This window comes from Choloepus didactylus, chromosome 5 (assembly GCF_015220235.1).
Source record: "Choloepus didactylus isolate mChoDid1 chromosome 5, mChoDid1.pri, whole genome shotgun sequence".
In the NCBI taxonomy this organism is placed as follows: Eukaryota; Metazoa; Chordata; class Mammalia; order Pilosa; family Megalonychidae; genus Choloepus; species Choloepus didactylus.
In genome coordinates this window covers 5,648,444-5,673,688 of record NC_051311.1, presented here as the reverse complement: position 1 = coordinate 5,673,688, position 25,245 = coordinate 5,648,444, and the positions used below count along the sequence as shown (strand labels likewise).

Below are 25,245 nucleotides of genomic sequence, written 5' to 3'. Positions count from 1 at the left end.
CTTAACTTGAACCATTCAGAGCACTTCATCTGCTCCCATAGGAGAGAAGACCCTGGAGAAACACTGTGACAAAGATTAGTACCACTGCCCCTGCCCTAAGAGACGGACAATGAACATAAAAATGAAGGGTGAATGTTTTATTATAACACCCCAGTACTGCCTCTTTTTGCTTTTAATTCCTGATCTAACTATATGATTAGACCTTTCTGACTGCTTGTTGACATTTTAGCAACAGAAAATGTAAACAAACAAAATAAGAGTTTTCATCTATGCCTTCAGGAAACTTTTTCTACCCTGAAGGTATCTGAATAGTGGCAGATCCCAAAACTGCTGACCCCCACAACCCATGCCTGCTCTGCCCTCAGCTCTGCCATGGAAGAAGCCACTGCCCGGCCCCCTAGGAGAATCCTCTGCTGGATGGCGGAGGTGATGAGAGTGACAGTGGGAAAACTCATGAGCCCAAAGCTTCAGGGGGTCCAGGATGGCCCCCACCTCAGCCCTCATGGGCCCCATGCTGTGGCTACAGAGGCCGGGGGGAGAATGAGACTGCACGGAGGAGCGCTCAGCAGAGCCAGCAGCACCCAGCCCCAGACATGGGGCTCGGCCATCCAGGACAGCCCAGGCCAGCCGCCAGCTGAATGGAGCTTCCTGAGTGATCACAGCTCATGGCACCGGGGCAGAGGGGACTGTCCCTGCTGAGCCCTGCCCAGGTGAGTCTACCAGGCAATACCACAATGCACGACTGGGTCATGAGAGCTAAGGAAAGGACAAATTGAAAGTGTAACATGCATTAGGTGTGTTTTTCCCCTATACACCAAGAACAAAGTTAATTCATATCAGTCTAATTTATAAATATGGAGTTAAAATGATCCAGGCCTATGAATACTCTATCAATATTTTTCTCACTATAAAGCTAATAAAGGAGACTTTCTAAAATACTTCTTCCACTGCCCATGTTCTATTTTCCTGTCTGCAATTTATTCTTCTAGAGTACAAAACTTGGGATGACAAAACTGAGTAAACCTGAAGAGCAAAAAGCCAAGTAAACAAACCCTTAAAATTGGAAAGCACATGAAAGTAAAAGGAAAGGCTGCACAATATACACATATGGAAAGGGTATGTACAGAAAAACATGGAAACCTCGCACACAAACCGTAGAACAAGAACCAGCAATGAGGACTGCGTTCCAACGGGAAACTCTGTGCATACATTAAGCTCTTGTGAGCAGCCTGCAGTATATGACTCAAAGCCAACCAGTGGCTTCTGCTATCTAAGGACATGGGCTGAATTTCATACATCAGGAGAACAAAAGGAACATCTAAGGAAAGACTCAACTACTTACAAATATTTAGCATTTGATAAGGAAGGGATTCTCAATTAGCAGGGAAAGAATGGAAATATTTAACAATGGTACTACAGCAAGCTGCTGATAGTTTTGGGGAAAGCAGATCCTGATCTCAGTCGATATAAAACAAAATTCAATGTATTATTTTAAAGAGTTAAATAAAAATTAATCTAACAGAATGGAATAAAACATTAAATACCTTTATCTGGCCTTAAGAAGGAAAAGACTTCTGTTAAGTACAAAACCAAAGTAAAATATCAGAAAGAAAAAAGGCAGATTTACCTACACAAATTTAAAACAGCTCCATGTCAATTAAAAAAAACAAAACAAAACACTGTAAATCAAAAACCATACTGAGAAATTAGAAAGGTTAATATGATCTATATTTTAAGACTGGTTAAATTTTTTATAAATCAATGAGAAAAAAAATATATATATGCTATAGAACAACGTACAAAGGTACAACTGGGCATTCACAAAAGAAACACTGCTGGGGGAAAGTAAATATATGAAGGACAATTTTTTTTTAACTTTTTATTCTGAGATAATTTCAAATTTACTGGACAGCTGAAAAACCCATATAGACAAATCTAACATAGCCCTCCCACCAAGATACCCAGCTCCACCATTTTAACATTTCACCACATCTGTCATATCATTCTTTCAATCTGTCAATGTCTGTCTGTCTCTCTATCCATCTATAAATATCCGAGAATAGCTTGAATACACCTTATACATCGTGCTCTTTGAACACTTAACATTTCCGTGTACATTTCCTGGAACAAGGATATTCACTTATGTAATCACCTTCAGTACAGCTATCAAGGTCAAGAAACTTAACATTGATACAAAGCTGACAGTTTATATTTTAATTTTTTCTTATTCCCCAACCATTATTGGGCATTCTCTCCTCCATTATTATATCCAGCCAAGGAATATGTATTTCATTTCATTGTCATTGGCTCTTTAGTCTCTCTCTCTTTTGTTAAACCTTGAAACATAACAACATAAAATTTCCCATCAACTACTCCCAAGCACACAATTCAGTGGCCTTAATGACATTCACAATGGTGTGCTTCCCTCACTACCATCCATTACCACAACCTTCCTGTCACCCCAAACCAAAACCCTGCACCCATTAGGGATTAACTCCCGATTCCACATCCCCGGCAGACCCCTGCCCCCACCCCCACCCCCGCCACCGATAACCTACACTCTGTTTTCTGTCTGTTTTGCATATTCCACTTATTTCATGCAAGTGGAATCAAGCAATATCTGCCCCTTATTTCAATCAACCTGAAGTCTTAAAGATATATCCAGGTTGCACATACCATGTATCAGAACTTTATTCCTTTTTAGGGCTGAGTAGTATCCCATTGTACATATATACCACATTTTGTTTATCCATTATGAAGGACAATTTCAAAAATAAGACTTAGAAACCATGAAAAATGTTCATACCCTCTGGCCTAGTAATTTCTCTTCTAGCAGGTAAACAAAAGTTTAAATTCAATGTATCACAATGCTCTCTGCAATAAGATAAAAGTGAAAACAACACAAATGTCCAACAATGAAGACGTAATTAAAAAATTATTATATAATCATATAACAGAATACGAGGAGGCATTAAAATAAGCATGTTTGTAAAGAATAGAGATCTAGAAAAATGGTGACTACGGAATGAATATTGCTTCAAAAATTATACAACCAGAGGGAAATAAACCAATATTGAGTATTATTTTGTAAAGACTGAGGTCAAGATGACCAATGTCATTCACAAATGTATCAGTGTTTATAATAAAACATTAAAAACTGTAGTACTTTGTAATTTACAAAGCAGATTCACATAAATTATCTCATTAAATCCTTAAACAGACCTGTGAGGAAAATTTTATTTTTATTTTATAGCTCAGAGAGGTATGGCTTAACCATGCACAGGGTAGGTTCTGGTACCCACATCCTATACCTGCCACCACCTCCCACCCATAAAAAAACTTATCTAAAGCCTTAGATAGCCAAGACAAGGAATTCTAAAATAGAAATTCAAAAGAGTGGGAGGAGGAAGGAAGAGATAGAGAAAAGAAAGGAAGGGAAAAGTTTGAGCTAGTAAGATTGCCAAGCAGCTTTAAAAAGGAAACCAAGGAGGCAGCGATTGCACCTCTGTAATGTGCCTAAATTTTTAAAGTAGGTTTAATTCCAGAATAAACTGACTATTTTCCATGTAAAGAAGCTAAGCGGGTAGGGGGGTTGTCTCTGCACTTGGATTCAGCACCTTCATTTCCAACATGGAAGAAACACATCAGTTCCATGGACCCTGACAAAATCCCAGTGTCCCCCCTATGATAAAAACCATCAGATCAGGGCCTAAAGAGTTCCTCATTCGTCTCATAAGTGCAGGAAGAGTTGTCTAAATGCCACAAATTGGCCACGTGTCTCATCATGCTTGCTACCAGGCTCCTCAGCAAACCCAGCCACCCTATCTCAGCTGTATCGAGCAGGACGCTGTCAACCAGGGCAGGAACGTGGGAAAAGAAGCTGGCTGCGAAGACACGGCTGTGCCTCCAGGGGCTGAGGACTGGGGTGAAGACCAACCCTGTCCTCCCGGGGCGTCCTCCGGGGGCACAGCCCTGCAAGCAGCAGGGCGCTGGGCCCGAGGGCAGCGGCGGCGCTGGTGACTGAGCAGCCGGCTTCCTCCTGCAATCAGTGGGCTCCTCACAGTTCTGCTAACCCAACCAGAAAGACACGCTGTCCTTGACTTGCAAACTGACAAGCACCATTTTTTTTACTTCCCCCATTTGAGTCCTGACTCACTTGATGCAAGAACCTTCATGCGCTGAAGAATTGTTCCAAATAAACCAACACAGTTAAAAGCAGAACAAAACAAACAACAACAAAGCAGCAGCAGCTAAGGACAATCATACAAGAGTTTTTCCCTAAGTTTTGGAGCAACTTCAGAGTTTTAAAGCAGGATGAACAACCAAGGGCCAGGGCCAATGCTTCCTGTCTTCAAACTAGAAAGGGTAAAGAAATTGGTAGAGGGGAATAGAAAAAGACAGCAAAGATAATACTTAACACATGTTCATGTCTTCAGCCCCAGGATTAAGATCCTCCGAGCTTTGAAAAGAGCACACAGTGAGCCACGGGCAGAAATGTGTGGAGCAAATCAGAAGGTGAAGTCTAGAAAGAATACAATATTGAGCTTGAGGTTACTTCCCAGAAATGTTCTAGGCAATTATTAAACAAAGTTTTGCTAGCGTGTAGGAAACAATTTTATTGTAACTAAACTGCCAAGAAGAATTCATTAGGAAGCCCAACACCAGAAATTAATATTTAGGCATAAAGAAAGAACAAGAATATATGAATTATTAAAAGAGAACTTAATTCTTCATGTAAAAATTTAGCAAATTTCTAGCAAGGAATGAGTGCCTATATTCAAATAACATGAAATATCATTATAAATATAAAACAACCCAATTTCAAGTAAAACAAGGAATGTCCAGTGCTTAAAAAGGTGATGTGAAATCATCACAAAATTTCCCACTGTTAACAAATTAAAAAACTAAAATCAGTAAAAATCAACCAATCAAGCAAACTCAACAGCAACCAAACTGGGGAGAGAGGGGGGTGGGAGGGTAACAATGTATTAAAACAAAAACTGGCAGCCAGGTAGAAGATTCTAGAAATAGATGGAAATTGCCTTAGGCTGAATTACAGGATTCAGTTTTAATCCGACATCCAATTTGCTAGAATTCTGAGGATATCACTAAAACCCCTAAAACTAGAGACACACAATCTTATCTTCCTGTTTTCCTGCCTACAAAATATTTTCCTTTTCTGCTGAAGGAGTAGTACTGGCTTCGGGTGATAAATGGGGAAAACAGGGTGGAGTGAAGAGATGCCAAGTCTCTGAAAGTAAAAGGTCCCAGGTAAAGTTGAATTTGATAAAACCCCAGGGTTTTCTCCCATGGGAATCAGACACACCAATACGGTATAGCATAAGACATTTAATCAAGTATTAGAAGAGAGAGCTGACCCTGAGGTTCTACCAAAAACTGCATACTGCTTATCTCGGATTGCCAGGGCTGCTGTAATAAACACCAAAGACTGGTTGGCTCAAACAAAGGAATTTATTGGCTGGCAGGTTTGGAGGCTAAAATTCCAAAATCAAGGTTTTGGCAGGCTCGTGCTTTCTCTGAAGTCTGTAGCCTTCTGGTGGTGGGTTGCCGGCCATCCCTAAGTCAACTCTGCCTCCATCACACAGCTGTCCTTCTCTGCATCTGTCTGCTACTCTATCTGAATTTCCTCTGCTATACTATAAGGACTCTCATTACACTGGCCTCATCTTAGCTAATAACATCTCCTCAGACCCTCTTTATAAATGGGTTCCCACCCCAGGACCAGGGCATGGGACAGGTTCAATCTGTAACACTGTCCTAGCGGAGCTTGTATACTCCATCTGAGCCTTCCCTGTGACTTCAGATTAAGATAAAATGCTTAGCCCCCAATGGTCTTAAAAATGGACAGAAGAGATTTCAGACATTACCTAAATTATAAGGGATCAAATGTCTAAAAAGAGCCTCACAGCAAAGAGTCTATAGTCAACAAATAAAAAACACATAGAGCATAACCAAGCATAAGATAGGCAAAAATCCCAACCTAATAGTAGAAAGAATTCAACTTAAAAGATATTTCTTAAAACTGTCCCTACCTACATAAAAAGCACAACATAAGTTCAAACAAAGCTCAAGAACAAGACGATAAAACAGATACAGGTAAAAGGGGATTGCAGAACCAAAGTGACAAACTGAAGACTAAAACATTATCATTAAATAAAATAGAAACTGTTTTAGTTTCCTGGCTACCAGAACAAACATGATGCAATGGGTTGGCTTAAACAACAGGCATTTATTGGCTAATGTTTTTGAGGCTAGAAAAAATCCAAAATCCAGGCATCATCAAGTCTTCTGCTTTCTCTCAGAAGACTCGGGCATTCTGGGCTGGCAGCCGGCCATCTTGGGTCCTGGGCTTTCCTGTCCACTGGTGACGCACATAGTGGCCTCTCCTGTCTGGGCTCTGTGGACCTCCGCTCCTTCTCTCTCTCTGTCTGAATGCCATTCTGCTTAAAGAGGCCTCCAGTAACAGGATGAAGACTCATCCTCATTCAGCTGGGCCACACCTTAACTGAAATCACTTCACCAAAAATTCCTACTTACAACAGGCTCACACCCACAGGGATGGAATGAGATTAAGAACATGTTTTTTCTGGGGTACACAGCTCCATGCCACCACAGGAACAGGAAGAAAAACTATCACAGTACACAAAAGAAGCAGCCAGGTACAAAAGAAATCAAAAAAAGGCTACCAGCTATAGAAAACAAAGATAATCACATATAAGATAACCTATGCCCTTGAGGTAGAGAATTCAAAAAATGGGAAATAGAAGATATATTCAAGCATGAAATACAAAATAAAGTCCACAAATGAAAAGCGAAAGACCATTCTGAAAAATTCTGTTACAAAATGTTTAACCCCAAGACTTAACATAGTTAAACTTAGTGAATGTAAAGGGGTGGGGGCTGTCGTTGGTAATCTCCATAATTTAACAGGCCCATTGGCCATATTAGGAGAAAGAACATGTGACCCAATAACATTATACAAAGCCAAGGTATAATTCAAAACTTAAAAGAAAGAAACATTCTCGATCATGAAGGAACTCAGACAACAAAGGTTCTAAGAAAATATTCTTGAAAAAAGTTACTCAACAATAAAATCTGGCCAATTTTAGAGATGCTCTGGAGAACATAAACTGGAGAAGCCAAGGTAAAGGACTGACGGCAAGTGTGCAACCAATTTAACATAGAGCAAAGGCCAAAACTGCTCTGAGCCCCAAGGACACCCCCCCCCCCCCCGATCAAGAGAGTGGAGTGAGCCACATCAGGGCTCCACGCCCCGCCACAAGCTCTGACCAACATCATCCTCCAAGCTCCAGAAAAATTAAACGGCTGTGGTGCAAAGGCCAGTTAAAGTCACAAGATGGAAGGAACCCGGGTCACTGATTCACAGCTCCGAAGGAGCTGCCTGTCTATACGGAACACCTGTTTTGGAGTTTGTTATGAATGCAAAATAAACACTGTGTCAAGCTAATGATAGTGTGAGAGAACTGTTCTGTGATGGGGAGACAATCCTTCATGGCTCTTCTGCACTTCTGAATGTCTTGCCAGTGAGAACAATATTGTGCACCGTCCTTGACTGCCCTTCCAAGGTTGTATGCACATTCCACAGCGTTGGAAGACAGAGAATGCCTCTCTTTAGAGCAGAAACAGGCTGATGGTCTCTTTCAGGAGACTGGGGTGCCCTAAGCTCAGGGCTTCTCTCCTAAAATGCAGCCAACAGCATGGGCAGACACTATCTGGTGTTCTCTGCATTGCCCAAATGGGCACTGGGTCTTGGGGAACAGTGCAAAGATGCTCCAACTCTGCCTACTGCTACTGCTCAAAGTAATTAACTGTCCTTCATCTCTGACCCCGAAGTCCCCTGTGTCCTAACTCACTACTTTCAAAGTGGGGTAAAATCACAGATCCCTTTCACAGTTCTTGACAGTTTGGTGACAAGAATGCGACGCTGTCAGAGAGATGGCTTTATGCAAGAAGAAGGGTGGGGACTTAACAGGCCAATGTTGTGGGATGTGGGCAGGAACACTGAGCCAACTGGGTGGCTGCCCATGTGGGAATGGGCCTCGCTCCTCCCGTCCTGCCCGTCAGCAAGAAGAGCTGTGGAGGAGGCTGCAGGCTGAGTACTGCCCAAATGGTGCTCTGCTGGCCCCTGAGCCTTCTCAGGAGGGGAGGAGAAATGGAGGGGACAGGAGTGTGGGGGGAGCCCTCCTCACCAACCCAGCAGCAACCCCAGTTCCGCCCACCGTAATAACTGGCACTCAGATTCATCCCGGGCGTGCAGAGGATCTGCCCTTTCGGACCACTGTTTCGGGGATAATCGCCCACACTGAGCATGACAGGAGGAAAACTGGCAAGTACCCACTGGTGGTTCACTTGGGGGAGGAGGGCACAGGCAGTCCTCCTGCCATCTATCATGCCAACCTTAAACCGACACACCGACGACAGGAACAGGACTCAGAGCTTTCTGCAGTGGATCCTGGCTGCTAGAAGACAGCTTCTCCCCCTCAGGGAGCTCTCCCAGGAAATTCTATGAGACCATGACTAGTACTTGGGCTCTGACGTGCTGGGATGGATTTCTGATGATACAGCACTTACAATGTTGATAAAGTGCCCCTCTGGAGAAAGAGAAACTTGCCCAACAGAATCTGGATGAATTCTTACAATCCACACCTCCAGCCTGGAAAACTCTCTGAGCCCTTATATTGAAACGAGTTGAGAACTCGAGAGAGTAACTCAGAAATGGGGAAGCAGATGCCCCAGATTAAGGTGAGCCAAGCCCGAGTCAGCCAAAGGTGCAAGCTCCACGGTCCCAGAGAAAAAGCCACATGGACATGGCAGCTGAGGCAGGGGGTGTCAAAAGATGACATAAGCCACGTCTACTATCCAGTGAGGGCAAAAAAACACTCCAAGGGCCTCTGGCTAACCCATGGATGCTACTATGCCACTCAAAACTGAAAGGCTTATTGGGTGATGTGGAGCTACCCTGTCCATCCTCCCTCCCGCTCTAAGGGGAGGAGAATGATGTTTAGAGGTGCAGATGAAGTCTTCTTGTCTCCAAGGGGTGGCGGGGGTGGGGGGCCTGAAGGCCATGTGCACCCTCCCGAGTACGCTGGGGAACTGGGGAGGGGAAAGGGCCCTTGTCTGTGGCTCTGTTGGATATGGGGCACCCAGATCACTGTCCCATCTAGACTCATGGAAGAAAAAAGTGCCCCACATCAGCGGGCCTGACTCACAGAGGGGAAAGGAAGCCAAGGGGCCTTTGCAGGTGGGGCCTCTGGGCAATTAACCGTGCTTCTGTGGCTGCTGGTGCGTCTGGAGGCACAGCAAGAATCGACCTATGAGGGCTCAGCACACTATGACACCCAAGCTAAGAACAGGGTTTTGTTGTTCTTGTTCTTGTTTTTTCATTTTTAAACAGTTGGAAAAAAATTTTTAAAAGGATACATGACAAAAATAGTTTGTGGTCCCCAAAGCCTACAATATTTACAATCTAGATTTTTATGAAGAAAGTTTGCCGATCTCTGGGTTGCATGTGCTTATCTTTATACATCCCACAAGTGCCAAAGAGCGTTCTCCCAGTCAAGAAAGGGGGCACATGGAGAAGTGCTGGTGTGACAAACAAACCACTCCTCAAAGCTTCCTGTCCAGAATGGTCTGACAGAAACCAGTAGAATTCCAGAAGACAAAGGGACTCTACATCTTTGATTGAGGCCTTGAAAAGGAGCAGGGGAAGCAAGAGATGCAATCTCAACACATGATCCTGCAAGGCCAGGGAAAAAAAGGTTGGCAGGGGCTGGAGACTGATAGGCAACTGAGTTTGGATGTCACGCCACCATCCCCAGCTATTACAGACTCAATCTATTAAACAGACTGAGGTCCTCGGGAGGACGTCTTGGAAAGGGTGACGCTTTCTTTACCACACCACTTACACCCTAGGATCAAGATCAGCTCCCACACATGTGGCAAGGCCTCCAATTTAAGGGTGTAGTGCCACCAGTAGGTATGTCAGGGTTTAGTGCAAATGCCTCTATCCTTTGATTTCCAAAGCTTTTGCTACTGGTTGGTAAGTCAGAAACCTCAGTGGCAATGCCTCTGTGATGTTACTGCAACTTTGCCAGCAGAGTTAGGTGAAAAACCCCAATAAAATTCAGGGGATGTTTCAACAAATAAAGTTTCTTGGAACTATGTGGGTGGATGTGCAACACCCAATCCCTTGGCAGTCAAGGAAAACTTTCTCTGAAGAGCCCCGACTACTACCACCAAAAAGGAGGTACAGCAACTTAGTGAACTCGTAAGGCATTGCAGGCTCTATGTGCCTCATTTCCACATTCCACTTTGCCCTGTATTTATATCCACCATCCTGAAGTAAATATCCTTTAGGGAGGGCCCAAACCAACAGACTGTGCTTGAAGCTGTGCAGCAAGCAATAGCATGCCTTCTACACTCAGGGCTTGTGCCAGTTTGCATTTATTATGTTCCCCAGAAAAAGCCATATTCGTTAATGCAATCTTGTAAGGGCAGATGTCTTAATCTTTTGATTAGGGTATGAACTCTTGATTGGATGTTTCCATGGAGATTTGACCCTGCCCAGTCAGCACAGGTCTTGATTAGTTTCCTGGAGCCCTTTAAAGAGAGCTCACACAGAGAGCAGAGAGATGAAAACGCCCCGAGATGTGCTAAGCCAAGGCCCAGACACCTGGTGACACTTTGAGAATGCTAGCCTAGAGTTGGCTCCAGAGAAGCTAAGAGAGGACAGAACACCCCAAAAGCAACGTTTTGAAAAACGCACAGGAGCTTAGGGAGGAGCTGGAACATAATCCGGTATCAGCAGACACCAGCCACATGCCTTCCCAGCTAACAGAGGTTTTCTGGACACCATCAGCCTTCTTTCAGTAAAGGTATACTCATGTTGGTGCCTTAGTCTGGACACTTTCATGGCCTTCAGACTGTATACTTGTGACCTAATACACCTCCTTTATAAAAGCTAATCCACTTCTGGTATCTTGCATAACGGCAGCATTAGCAAACTGGAACAGAGCCCTGCCATCCTCACGACTCTTCCGAGCTACAAGTTTCTGTGATTGATGATTTTGCCAATTGGAGCGTCTGGCAGAGAGGCAGCCTCCACGCAGAGGCACCCACTGGGGCTATGGACTCATCAGCCCCCTGACAAGGATACCAGGTGCACCCCTTCTGAAAAGCAGCCTTGAGCATGCTCCTGGGCTCTTGTCAAAACTGAACTGACCATGGGAGACCTGTGACTCCCTGGCTTAAGACACCTAATGTTAAGTCCAATTTAACAGCTAACAATGTGGGAAGGGCCCCCAAAGTCTCAGTAGTCAACTGGAAATGATATATTCAAGAACACAGGGTCCTGGCCCCAGCAGCGTCTCAGCTGTACACTGTTAAGTGCAGCTACTGGCTTAATGTGGACCACAATTCACAGAGCCCACCGGAGGTGGGGGGGCTCACTGGTGGTTCAGCTAAGCCGAAACCAAAGGCATCCATCGGGCAGCTGCAGTTACTCAGCCTCAGTGCCTGCTACACGGACCCAAAATGTGTGCCGTCACTGTGCTAGCAGGCACGCCACAGGCTGCTCTCATGGCACCAGACAGTACTTCTGCAGTGGGCATAACAGTGACCCCAAAGATGTCCCAGAACCTGTGAGTATGTTACTTTACATGGCTAAAGGGGCTGTGCAGGTGTGCTGAAGTGAAGGACCTTGAGATGAGGAGATACAGGCAGTATGTGCAAGAACATTTTACGTGTATTAACTCGGTCTTCGCACCAGCCCTGTGAGGGAAGCACTGAAGTCATCACCTGGATGCAGAAGAGGAAACTGAGGCACAGCACAATATTCCACTATGCAGAGGTGCCAAAATGTTGCACGTATTTAGGTCATTTCCAATGTACAACTATAAACAGCTAAACAGTGATTTAAAAAAAAAAAAATCACCAATATGTAAGTCTTTCACTTTGTATTGAATACTTTTTAGGTAAAAGGATATGAACTTGAAGTTCTTGGCATGCCATATTTAACAGATTCTACAACACTTTAAATCGCTGAAATAATGGTGTCTACTACAATGAAGCTGTGCCAGGATTTACTAGACTTTTTTTTTTGTCTTGGTGGTACAGAAAAGTCTATCTTACAGTCAGTGGCAAATTAGACAAGAAGAAATATAGTTGCAAAATAGCTTTTCAGGAAAATTATACCTATTTACTTTTTACACTGGCTTTGATTGTAGCAATATTTCTAAAACACACAAAAGTGAAGCAGTATGGAAAGAGCACATATGTTAAAAAAAATTAACTGGATTCTACCACTGTTATGCCCCAAACACCTAACTCTAGACAAATTATCTAATTTTGATTGTGACTGTCTAGATTTGTCACTTGTTTTCCCAGGAATTGAGTACAGTTTCTTGAATTGAATAGGTATTTCATAAGGATTTAGGGAATTCAATTAAATCAGATAGCTTGTCACAGATAATATATTAATATTTGTATTACTACTAGAAAACAACTGGTTATGATCACTTAATTTCCATGATTCTATGACTCTAAATAGCCAACTCTAAATACCAAAGTGAATTTAGGCAGTTCCTTATGCAGTGCAATCTCAACTTTACAAAAGACAACTCTACCAAATCAAGAAGTTAACCCTCAGCCAATTCAGTTATCCATAAAATTCTGTTTTACAGACATGTCATTTAACTGATGGCACGCTGATGTTTATCCTCTTTTGACAAGACCTCTATCTTTTCTAAGCTCCAAGCTCTTTACAAATCTCTTCTCGCCAATACTAATCTGTCTAAGTAAGAACCTTGTGGAACAGAGTAGAGGATTCATGTGAGATAGTTTGCATAAGCATTCTTTTTAGATTATGTGAAAATATCCTCATTTATACTAATACCAAAAAAAAAAAAGGTAAATTTGTTAAAGATCTGAATCCTCTAACTTCCTAAATAAATGTAATTTATCACCTCCAAGTAAAGGACAGGGTGAAGCAAAAAAAAAGCCCATGAACTGGGGAGTCAAGTGCCCTGGGTGTTACAGCCTGGTTCCGTTATCTGTACTATAATGGGTAACTCCTCTTCTCTTGTTTCTGCCTGCCGTCATTATCCTTTAGGTAGCTCTTCCCTATCTCATGTGATCTGCAACCACAACATCCTAACACCCCAGGCCATTAGGGTGGGTGTGTGACCCGATCAGGTCAAGCCTAGGCAGACACTCCTCACAGTTCCTGAACGTCCTCACCTCCAGAGCTTTCACCTCAACTTTCTTTTAGCGTGAACCACAACATCCTAACACCCCAGGCCATTAGGGTGGGTGTGTGACCCGATCAGGTCAAGCCTAGGCAGATACTCCTCACAGTTCCTGAACGTCCTCACCTCCAGAGCTTTCACCTCAACTTTCTTTTAGCGTGCCTATGACCACAGCTTGGTGTCAAAAACTACGAAGCATCTGGGATTTTACCCTACTTGCAAGCTAATAAGTTAGCTCACCAGTTTCATGGGTGCTGGGAGTGGACCTGAGACTCCTGGGTTGGACACAAAGTACCCTTTTCTAATCCTTGCAAGAGAAGTAGCTAGGGCCTCAGCACTCGTGTCAGTTCCTGGTGCCCCAATACCAACAGGGTGATCTGAAGAGGGCCAGATGGCTTTCACATACACAGTGGCTGGCATTACAAGGAGGAATCTTGGGCTTGGGGAACCCAAATGGGGACAGAAAGCATGTCTGCCCATTCACCAGGAGATATGAGATATTATCTCTGCATCTTCCACAGCTATAAGCAAACCTGCCCTTTACTCTGAATGGCAACGTATCCATTTTCAAAGGCTGTTTGCCATACAAAGGAACAAAGGCAGCAACCAGGACCTCTGCTCACAAGATGTGCACATGGGAGACCCATGGAGAATTGTTTCCCAACACCTGGATACTGTCATCAACCAAAACAGACCAATGAAATGTTAAAGCACTCTGATGTACTCTTTCTCCACCATGGGGCAGTCCATTCACACTCTTCCTTCTGCCATGTACCTGGGCCTCAATCCAGACCCTTGTTCCTACATTCCTTCCAAATCTAGATGCCCCCTTCCCTGGTTTCACTACATTTTGATCCAATCTAGATCACACAATCCATTGCTTTAAGCACTCCAGAAAACAACTTACTTGCCTTACTTCCATCTTCCAGGCAATCCTCCCATTGGATTCTGCCCAAACCGACTTTCTCTGCTCCATTATCCAGGTGACCCAGTTACTCAGCTGTGTGCTGCTTTTCTTCCTGCCACACCAAAACAAAGGACAGTGTTCTTCCTCTGTCTACCACTTGTCCTCCATCTCAGCCTTCCTCCCGCTGTTACCCTACTTCCCTCCTCCTCTTCATACCAGAGACTCTGAAAGAGTGAAGGACTCTCACTATCCACTTCCATTTATTCTACCTACCCATTTACTCATCCATCAAATTCAACTAGCTCCTTCCCCCACCACTACATCGAAACTCCTTGCCCCAATGGTCATCAACTTCTTCCTTAGGACTAAATCCAAAGGACATATATTTATCCTTAGATTACTTGACCTTCCATATGCACCTAACACTGGTGAGCACTGCCCCTCCTTGCTATATTCATTTCCCCTGGCTTCCAAACACCAATCTCTCCTAGCTTTCCTCTTACATCTCTGGCTACTGCCTGATTTCCTCTATAGACTCCTCTCTTCCCCACTACTGAGGAAGTGAGGGAGGGAGGCTGGGAGGAGGGGAGAGGAGGAAGCTCTTCCTTACAGTAGAATGCCAACTACTGGATACAGAAGGAATGATGGAATTAGAAAATCGCCCTTTGTCAACCACTATTTATTTCAGGCTAGAATCATCAATGGACTAGTGGGTGAAAATCTGATAAGAAACAGGATACTTGCCCGATTCTCAGGGCTTGGCAGCCAAGCTGCAAGATGCCCTTACGAAGCCTCCACTCACAATGAAGAGGGTTGACCCACATGGCAACACAACATTGCACAGAGACAGTGTGTGACTTCTGTGGCTAGGTCACAGGGTGTTCTTAGACCACTAACTCCAAGAGATCTAAAGCCATAAGAGTCATCACAGAGCCCTATGGCAAGGTCCATGCAGCAAGAAGCTAAGGTCTCCGCCAGCACCAACTTGCTAGCCATGTGAGTAGGCCATCTTGGAAGCAGATCCTTGGGCCTTAGTCAATCTTTCACATGATGGCAGCCCCAGTCAACATCTTGACTGCAATCTGATGAGAGACCCTGAGCCAGAAAATATCCAGCTTGGGCCAGAAACATGCAGCTAAATCCAAATTCCTGATCCACAGAAACTATAAAAGGCAATCAATGTTTACTGCAATTTTAAGCCAGACATTGTTGAGTAATTTGTTAAGCTGCAATCGGTAACTAATACAAATTTTTTTAAAAGGGGTAGGATGTGATTGTGACAAAAAGCATAGAAGTGCAGGAGTGGTCTGACATCAGGCAAACTTTGAAAGGCAGTAGGCAGAAGCTGCAAAGACTTCCAGATTATCAGTGAATGCCTGAAGAACACTCAAGAGACTGTGACTAGAGCCCTTGGGGCCTTTGAGGAGGCTGCTATGGAGAACATAAAGAAAAGTGAGGGGCATGCAATTAGAACTGGAATATAATTGGAAATTGAAGGAAACAGGGTCCTTGTTATATGGTGACTGGAAGTTTTGCAATACTGTTATCTGTTGTAACAGGAAAAAGAGAAAATGAATCTAATGAACTATATGATTTAACTAAAGAGATTTCCATATAGCTGAGGCTGCAGTTGTTTATGGTAGAAAGAAAGAGTATAGAGATAAGCCAAAACAAGGACTATTGATAAAAAGGAACCAGGAGTTGCTACTGTTGAAAATTCCCAGTCTCTGCAGACAGCAAATGATGCAAAAATTAAGAAATGGCTCCCAGACAAAGATGAAATCTAGGCCACAGTCAGAAAAGCAAGGGTGCGGCTGTAAAATTCATTGCTAAGACCACAGGAAGATCTAAAGCAGTGCCCTGGAGAACCTGCCAAACAACAGAGCTTCAGAGATACGAAGATCAAGAAAGATAAGAAAGAATAAGGTATGATTCCAGACAGATAAAGACTGAAGAGACAAGATAACTAAATGCAACATGTGATCCTGGATTAGATCCTGCACCAGGAAAAATATATATGTATTTCTTTTGGTATGGAAGGTATTAATGGGCAAAGTTTGCATGGGGTCTGCAGACAGGTAATGGTTCTTTAATGTTAATTTACTGATTTTGATAACTGCACGGCAATCATGTAGAAAACTGCACTTTTTATTAAAACTGTATATTAAAGTATTTAGGCTAAAGGAGCACTATGTTTGCAATTGACTCTAATGGTTCAGAAAAAGAAAAGAGAGGGGAAAGAGGATAAAGCAAACGTGGTATATTGTTAATATTTTGGGAATCTGGTGAATGGTGTAGAGAAATTATTTGCAGTACTTCTGCAACTTTTCTCAGAGTCTGTAACTATTACAGTTTAAAAATGTTAGTCCTTCCGGCTGTCCTCTGGCCCCAGTGAGGTCTACGACCGCACTGCTAACACTGGGCTCACTGCATGCCACTCTTCCCCAGCACACACCCTGCCGTTCCTGAAAAGCTGTCTCTCTTAAATCTTTGTTTTTACTGCTTCATCACTGAGTGCAAGATTTCCAACAGGAACGGGAAAATGGGAAGGGAGGGACAGGTGACTCTCAATGCCAAAGACTTTTTGTTTGTTTGTCTGAATTCAATTTTATTGAGATATATTCACATACCATGAGGTCATACAAAGCATACATTCAATTGTTCACAGTACCATTACATAGTTGTGCGTCATCACCAAAATTAATTTTTGAACATTTTCATTACCACACACAAAAATAATAAGAATAAAAACTTAAGTGAAAAAGAACAATTAAAGGAAAAAAGAACATGGGTGCCCCCCCCCTTTTCTACTCATCCATCCATTCACTGGACAAAGGGGAGTGCAGTCCATATGAATGCCAAAGACTTTTAAAAAGAAACAGAGAAGTACCCACAACTCTCTAACTGCGGGACACAGAAGAATGGGGTGCAATTCTATTCAAAGAGATAGTAGCCCTCAACCAAAGGGAAGTCCAGTCAACCCCTGGAGTTCAGAAAACACTAACGAAAAAATCTGCCTTCCACAACTCCCAGCCCACCCTAACAGAGCTGATATTGGCAATAGCTTCTGAGTCTGTTGCCAGCCATTAACAACAGTCTGGAATCAAGGGCAAGTAAGGGGAGGGGAAATCCCCTCTCACTGTAGCAGGACAGATGGCTTGCTGGCACCTGAAAGTGGGACTGAGTGAATTTCCGTATAATACGCAAGGATAAACCACGTACAGTAGTGCACTTGTGGTAAGTTATGGATTAATTAGCATTGAGGAGTGGGAAGCAGTCAGTCAGAGGAGCAATGAACTGGTATAAGATTATCTCAATGAAATAAATACCCACAACCTTTTCATCTCTATCAAATCACTTAATATCATACCATAATAAAAGTGCCTTCCCAAATATTCCCAAGAGAAGCAAACAAGTCTTATTACAAAAATAGTAATAATAAATTTGTTATTTTTACCTCATCTTTTACAGGTTATCAGTAAATCTCATTCATCAGTATATGCTAAAGGACAATCTAAACAGCATTTACATACTAATGAAAATACCAAATTCTAAAATTTAACGCTAAACAATGTTGACTAAATACAATTGTTTTAAATTTAATATCCAACAATCACCCAAAAATATCATAAAATGCAAAATCTACTTCATTCCTAAAGCGAAAAACTTAATAACTGCACTTAAGGTGATTACATGAGTGAATATCCTTGTTCATGGGAAATGTTCACGGAAGTACTGCATTCAAGGAGTACGACATGTGCAACCTGTTCTCAAATGTTCAGAAGATAGACAGAAAGATAGTACTTAGAATGATATGGCAAAGGTGGCAATATGTGAAAATTGGTGGATCTGGGGGGGTGGGTGTGGGTATGATGGATTCTCCGTATGGGGTTTGTCTTATTTTTGCAACTGTCCTTTAAGTTTGAAATAATTTCAGAGTTAAGAGCTGGGGGTGGGGGTGGGAGGAAGGCCGGGGAGACCCGCTGCCATTTTTCCATTAGCAATCCAAACAGCAATAGACCTTGTGCAAGACAGAACCCTACCATTATCACTTAATCACAGAACCACTCTTATCTGATAAAGAAATCAAGATAAATATGCATACTTGCTGCCTGAGACCTAAAAAAACCCTAAAAAGGTGCCCTAAAGTTGAACATAAAGTTATAACCATTATTTTACCCAAAATCAGAATATTTAATCTCAAAACCAAATATTTAAGTTTTTAAAATGATTACCCTGAAAAAAGGCACAAACATAAATTCAAATTGAAAATGTTAAATTAACAGTACATTAGCATTTCAATCACCTCCCCAAATCCCAAGTATTCACAAAAGTGAAACTGTTAACATAATCTAGTTTTTAAACATGATCTACAGAAATATTTTCAAAGCTAGTTTATAACAACTGTTTAAGAATAACATTCTTTTCTAGTCAAAGATGTCCTTCATAAGCGCACTTCTTTAAAATCAACTCCTAGCAACATCCTATAGAGGCAACATATTCTGAAAGAATTATATACTTATTATGAGAAATTCTACAGTACTTATTTTTAGTTTATTAAAAATTAATTAAATCCCTGTAAGTAAATATAAATGTAAGCAGAAAACACGTTAGTCAGAAGAAGACATTAATATTTAGGCAAGCTTTTAGTGTTTTAATCAAAAGACAATATATTCTCAAACAAATGGAGTAACATTTGGCCATGAGAAAAAATAATAAACCATTAGCACCTCTGGGGGAAAAAAAAAAAACCTAGAATGACAGAACTTCAAACTGTTCTATTATAAAAGAAAGAAGTTGATGAGATATTTACTTACATGTGAAGTGATAATCACTTAGCAACATATATCAACAAACTTCTCCCTAAAGGTTTCCCAAGATAAGCACAGTAACAACATGCAAGAGACCTCTCCACATGCTTTCAGTCGAGCTGTGCTTCAGGTTTCCAGATGAAAGGGTAGAACGGTATTCAGAAATACGGCATTATTTTTAAGCTACTCCTTGACTTATAGTAGAAACTTACTCCTTCACAGTAAAAACTTTCCTATATTTCAATGTCTCCATTCAGCTACCAAGAACTAAATTTTAACTAAAAAAGAAAAAATTCTGTTAAGGTAGATGTGCTACATATTTAGCAACAACAAATCACTTACTTTTTTCTCTTTCTCATGATGTTTATCCTGAGAGTGAGAGGAAGAATCACTTAAACTTTGATCATATGATCTATTAGATCCCCGTTTGCTCTTCTTCTAAAAAAGAAAATATATATACATATATGTATATGTGTATAAAATTCTTCAAAAGAATCTTTAAGTTTAAACCAATTAAAATTGAGGTATATTTTGAATGTCTACTGAGGAAAAAAAGTCCCACAATTTCAATCTATATAATCTAGTTTAAACACCATACTTACATTATCTAATGCATTATAAAGGAAAATCTAACCCTACATTTAACATTAATGCCATATTTTTTGTACATTTATTAAAATGTGTGAAAATGGATTTTCAATTTTCAAACAAGTTACAGCATGGTTTCAATGTCCACTTTAAAAACAATTTTCAACCAAAAGAGAGAATGCCATTTTACAGAAGGATGACAAGACTAGAAGTATTGAAAAGCAAATATTTGAAGAGTTACTTCATGCCACTAGGAAAAGCAAGAAGCCTTTTAATCTCAAACATTTAGCATTAAGGAATACAGTTTTCTAAAAACTGGTCTCTCTGTACTTCATTAAGACAAAAATTACAGGAAATGGCAGTATTAGACCTGTGCATTTTACAAAGTATTAATAAAAGCATTACACATTTGTGCTTAAAATCATTATATTGTTGCATGATAAAGCACAAAGATGAGAATTACATGGAGTGCGTAAAAGTTAGTAGTACCATAACTAAATGGTGTAAATTACACAAAAATGGCTATAAAAGACGTTCAAACTACCAAGCAAAGGTAGTGCTTATACAATGTTATTAATTATTAAACAAACCTTTTCCCCGCAAATCAGCAAATGGGAAAACAGCATGTTACTATCTAGCAATTTGCACAAACTTCAAATTCCATTTCATTATTTCTGTATTTTATCTGTTGCCTCACATTTAGAAAATGAAGATTCCAGTATGTTTTTAATATCCAGAAGGCAAAATCCCAATTTTAAAACCTCAAAACTTCTCTTAAAACACTTCAATAGTCTTGTCAGTCATTAAACTATATCAAAGCCTTCAGCATCAAATGGTATATATACACACTCCAAAGTGTTTCATATGCATGAATCAGAATGTCAGAGGGCTCTAATGATCTTATTTATTTAAAAAGACAAAAAAGAAAACAAGAATCCCATTCACAAGGCATAGGTAACAATTAAAAAATCAAATTCTCAAGAAAAACTAAGAAGCCTTAAATCTTCTTAAACAAATCATTTACAACTGAGTAAAAGAGAAATAGGCACTTGGGATAGTGAAGTATTGACTATTCAAAGGAACATGGATACAGATATGTGACAGTCAATCAAATGTACTACCTCAATCATCCATGCTAGTGTACAACAGCAAAGATTGACAAAATCGAAAAAAAATTCCCAAAGTTGATTTTTTTTAAATATGTTTTTCTCAAGGTCTTTAAATAAGAAGTTACAGAACAGCCCAATTTCAATTTTGCTCTTTCCTAATAAATAAAAATGAACATAAACAAGTGAAAAATAAAATAGACAATAGTAATAAAGCAGAAAGTTAAGATGAGATCTGAACAAGTGACAGGAGAATCACAAAATGTATAATCAGATATCAAAAGTCAAATTAATTGAAAGTAATGTTAAATTATAAGAGTTCCTTACAAATCTATTTTTTTCACTAAAATATACCAGCATATACTATTTACTGCTATTAATATATATTATAAAGTATTTTAGAATAGTCACCTTTATTAAGGAATTAAAGCAAAGTAAATTATTTTCAAGTTATAGATCCTAATTAATAATGTCTAATAGAGACCATGCCAAGCAAATAATTTCAAGCAAAAATCTAGGCAAAAGTAATTGTAATTTTGCCTTAGTAACTATCAAAACTAATTATTATCATTTTGATATTAGAGTCAAGACAAGGCCTTACCAGCTTGCTGAAATGGTATTTACAGTAGCCACAGTACTGGACGTTATCCGCACCGTTCCCTTCTTCCTCACAAAGGAGTCCAGCAAACTGCGCACTGAAAATGAAAGCCAAGTGTGCGAGTAAAAATCCAAACCATGCTATACACAAACAAATAAAATTCACTTCCAAATGTACGATTTGTAATAAAATCTATTTCTACGTCAAAAAGGATATAAAAAGAGCTTTATTCTAGTTGTGACTAAGTACATTTCACCCCAACCTGCAACTGATCTTTTTTAACGTTATCTTATATTTACGGTTTAAAAATTAACTCTTCATCTATCTCTCTCAAGGATAAATAATTATGCATCTTTTATGTCACCAAATAGACATTAAGTTTCTTTAAGATAAATTCTTTTTTCCATAATTAACACTGGATTTTATTTTTTCAGTCTGTATTGCAAGTACAGCTGGAAAGGCCATGCCTCTACAGGGCTGAAACGACTTGTGATGATATTTAGCCCACGGGTGAAGGTTACACTGTTAAAAGGAAAAATAAATTCCTTTTTTGCAAGGACTAATTTTCCAACTCTAAATGCTTCAGGTCACAGCACAGCAGGCAAGACAAACATAAGAGGTGCTTTTCAGTAAAGAACAAAGGAAGAAATGGAATTGAAATCTAAAGTTATGATGTTCATATTTTTTTAAAAAAAAGTACTAGCTAAAATTATCATCATTTCGCCAACTTGACCTTTCACTTATAATATTTCAAAAATACAGAATTAGTATATATCTCATACCCAAAACAGGACTTTCATCTTTGGAAAATTTAGTACAGTAGTAAGAATCTACAAAAATCAAAGATTTTTCCATCCCTCAAAAGAGTCTAAACTGTCCCTTATAAAGCCCAGCACTGGGGGCTCAGGAAATGAGCATGTGCCTGGACTGGCTGCCAGGTACACCCTGGTTCTTAAAATTAGTAAGTGCATGGATCGTTCGCAAACTTCTATCTGGGGACTGTTACCTTTTATACAGGCTATTTTGACGTTTAATATTCTTTGGCCCTTGAAGTTGTACGCTGAAAAAATATCCAACTCAAGAGTTTGAGAAGCAGTCACTGTGACACGGGGCATGCGGGTGTCTGCTTCACCCTGTGAGGCACAGGGGGAGCAGTGCTTCCACTTCCGAATGCTGACGAACACTCCAGGGCTGCCCTACCTTCACCTGCCTCCGCGCACTCAGTCCTCCTAACAAATCAAGGATATGGGCTCAAGATCAGTACCTTACACAGATGAAACTAAAGCTTACATAGAATAGGAGATCTGAACCAGGGCCCTCAGATTGCAAATTCACTTTGGTGATTTATCAGAACCCTTTTTATTTCAAAAAAGTAAATGTGAACGTAAATATCACCCCAGTAAAATTTACTGGGTACCTATGTCTTCAACTTAATACTGTCACCCACTTACCATGTCACATGGAAAGCCTGTCGACATCCGTGTTTGTTACATGTCATACAAGCACCAGTGGCAGCTTTGCTTTCTCTTCCTTGTTCATCGCAAATGTAGCAAGTCTTAGGGTAGAGAAATAAAACAAAAAACAAAACAAAAACCATACAAGGGCTTAACACGCATCTGAATTTATAATAACCTTCAGAAGTCAAGATCAGGCTTATGATCAAACCTACTGTGCTGCTTTGAATGTATTATGTCCCCCAAACACCATTATCTTTGATGTAATCTTGTGTGGGCAGACGTATCCCTGTTGACTGGATTGCAATTCTTTGAGTGTTTCCGTTGAGATGCGCCCCACCCAACTGTGGGTGATGACACTGATTGGATAATTTCCATGGAGGTGTTACCCCACTCATTCAGAGTGGGTCTAAATTCAATCACTGGAGCCATATAAATGAGCTGACAAACAGAAGGAACTCAGTGCAGCTGTGAGTGACATTCTGAAGAGGAGCTACAGCCAAGAGGGACACTTTGAAGAAAGCACAGGAGCTCCAGATGAGAGACAGTTTGAAGACGGCCGTTGAAAGCAGACTCTTGCTCCAGAGAAGCTGACAGAGGACAAATGTCCCAAGAGCAACTAAGAGTGACATTTTTGGAGAGGAGCTGAAGCCTAGAGAGGAATGTCCTGAGAGAAAGCCATTTTGAAACCAGAACTTGGAGGAGACACCAGCCACGTGCCTTCCCAGCTAACAGAGGTTTTCCGGACGCCATTGGCCATCCTCCAGTGAAGCATTAGCAAACCAGAACACCTACTATGGTTCAAAAAATGAATTCCTTTTTTCTGATGGTAATCTAATTTTTACAAACAATACAAACATGAAAACATAAACAATATGCACACAGGTAATGGTCCTAAGGAACAATTCATGAAGGCACGGTCCTCAGACTCGTCAACCCTGCAAGTTAGAAGGGATCTTGGCCAGCGCGAGGCCAGGGCAAGGACACTGCCCAGTACACCTCTTTCCTCCCACAGGGCTGTGACAGTGAGGCAGTGTCCCCACCACAGCCCTGTGAGAGGAACAAGGCACTGACCACAGGCCACACCAAGAGGCCCCAGGACACTGCGTGATGGCTCCCATTTGGCCCCCCACCCTGACATGCTGGGGCTGGGAGGAAGCAGGTCAGAAATACCCAAGAGGCACAGGCTGATGGATAACCCTCTATAAGGCAAAATTTGGGGAAGCGCGCAAAGTCAATCAGATATTAAGCCATTTAACAGGTGAAAAACAATCCTTTAAAGACTCTGAAAATTGTCCCAAAGACATACAGCAAATGGAGAAAACTTTATCTACTAAATCTCAGTAAAACCAGTGAGAGCACATGGCATCTGAGCCACAACTTGCTCCCACCACCACCCCCAGCTCCATGTGATGGCCATTCAACTCAGGCAGGTCCCCCACCCACCACCCCCAGCCTCTATCCTAATCTAGAACTACAATTCCATCCCTGCAGGAACATGCCACCAGTGTCTCTCATCCCCAGCCCTGTGCTTCAAAAACACTATTCCAGGGAGGTATGCCAAGAGGACCTTTAACTAATTGTAAAAGTAATTGCAAAAAACAACATCTATAAAATTATATACCTGGCATTATAATACAGGAATGCAATAATTTTACAATAACAATACAATGGAAGGGGGTGGGAATAAAGCCAGGTTGGAGAAAGGAAATAACACCAGAAGGTAACTAAAAAACTATATAAAGAAATGAAGAGGAACAAAAATGGTAAATTTATGCACGCACACATACAAACTCGATAAATATATTCACCATCTCCTCTTAGCTTCTTTAATAGACATAGGATTATATAAAGCAATCATTTTAACAATGTATTATTGGGTTTGTAACATACATAAACATATTATTTATAATAACAACACAAAGGGGGGGTCATGGAATGGATGTACACATTAGCAAATTTTCTGTATCTTACTGGAATTAAGTAGATTCTGAAAAGTTGAGATCTATATATATTATAAGCACTAGAGGAACCACTAAGAAAATAACCCAAGAAAATAGCTTAAGATTCCTTAAAGTAATAAAAATAGTACACTAGAAAATATCCACTTTAAGATAAAAGAGATAATATAAAAGAACAGAGGAACAAAGTAGTCACGAGATTTAAGGAAAAAAAAAAAGTAAAATGACAGTCAAAAATGCAACCATATCAATGATAACATTAAATGTGAACGAATTAAGCAATCCAATCAAAAGACAGAAGTTGTCAAACTGGGCTATAAGAAAAGTTCCAAGTTTATGCTACCTATAGGAAGGACACTTAGGACTCCAAACAGAGAAGGAAATAGGCTGAAAGTAAATGGATGAAAAGAGATATACCATGCAAGCAGCAAGAATAAGAGAGCTGGAGCCGCTATCATTATAGCAAACAAAATACATTTTAAAATATATATGTTACTAGAAATAAAGAAAGGCATTGTATAATGATAAAAATAT

General features: G+C 40.8%; 1 protein-coding gene across 1 annotated transcript in view; it reads right to left on the bottom strand.

Moving 5' to 3' along the window:
* Window positions 1-25,245, bottom strand: part of MLLT10 (MLLT10 histone lysine methyltransferase DOT1L cofactor) — a 290,669-nt gene that overhangs the window by 88,314 nt on the left and 177,110 nt on the right. Inside the window, 3 exon segments of the mRNA XM_037837708.1 lie at window positions 19,347-19,442; window positions 21,300-21,393; window positions 22,748-22,851. Coding sequence (XP_037693636.1) covers window positions 19,347-19,442; window positions 21,300-21,393; window positions 22,748-22,851 — 294 coding nt within the window.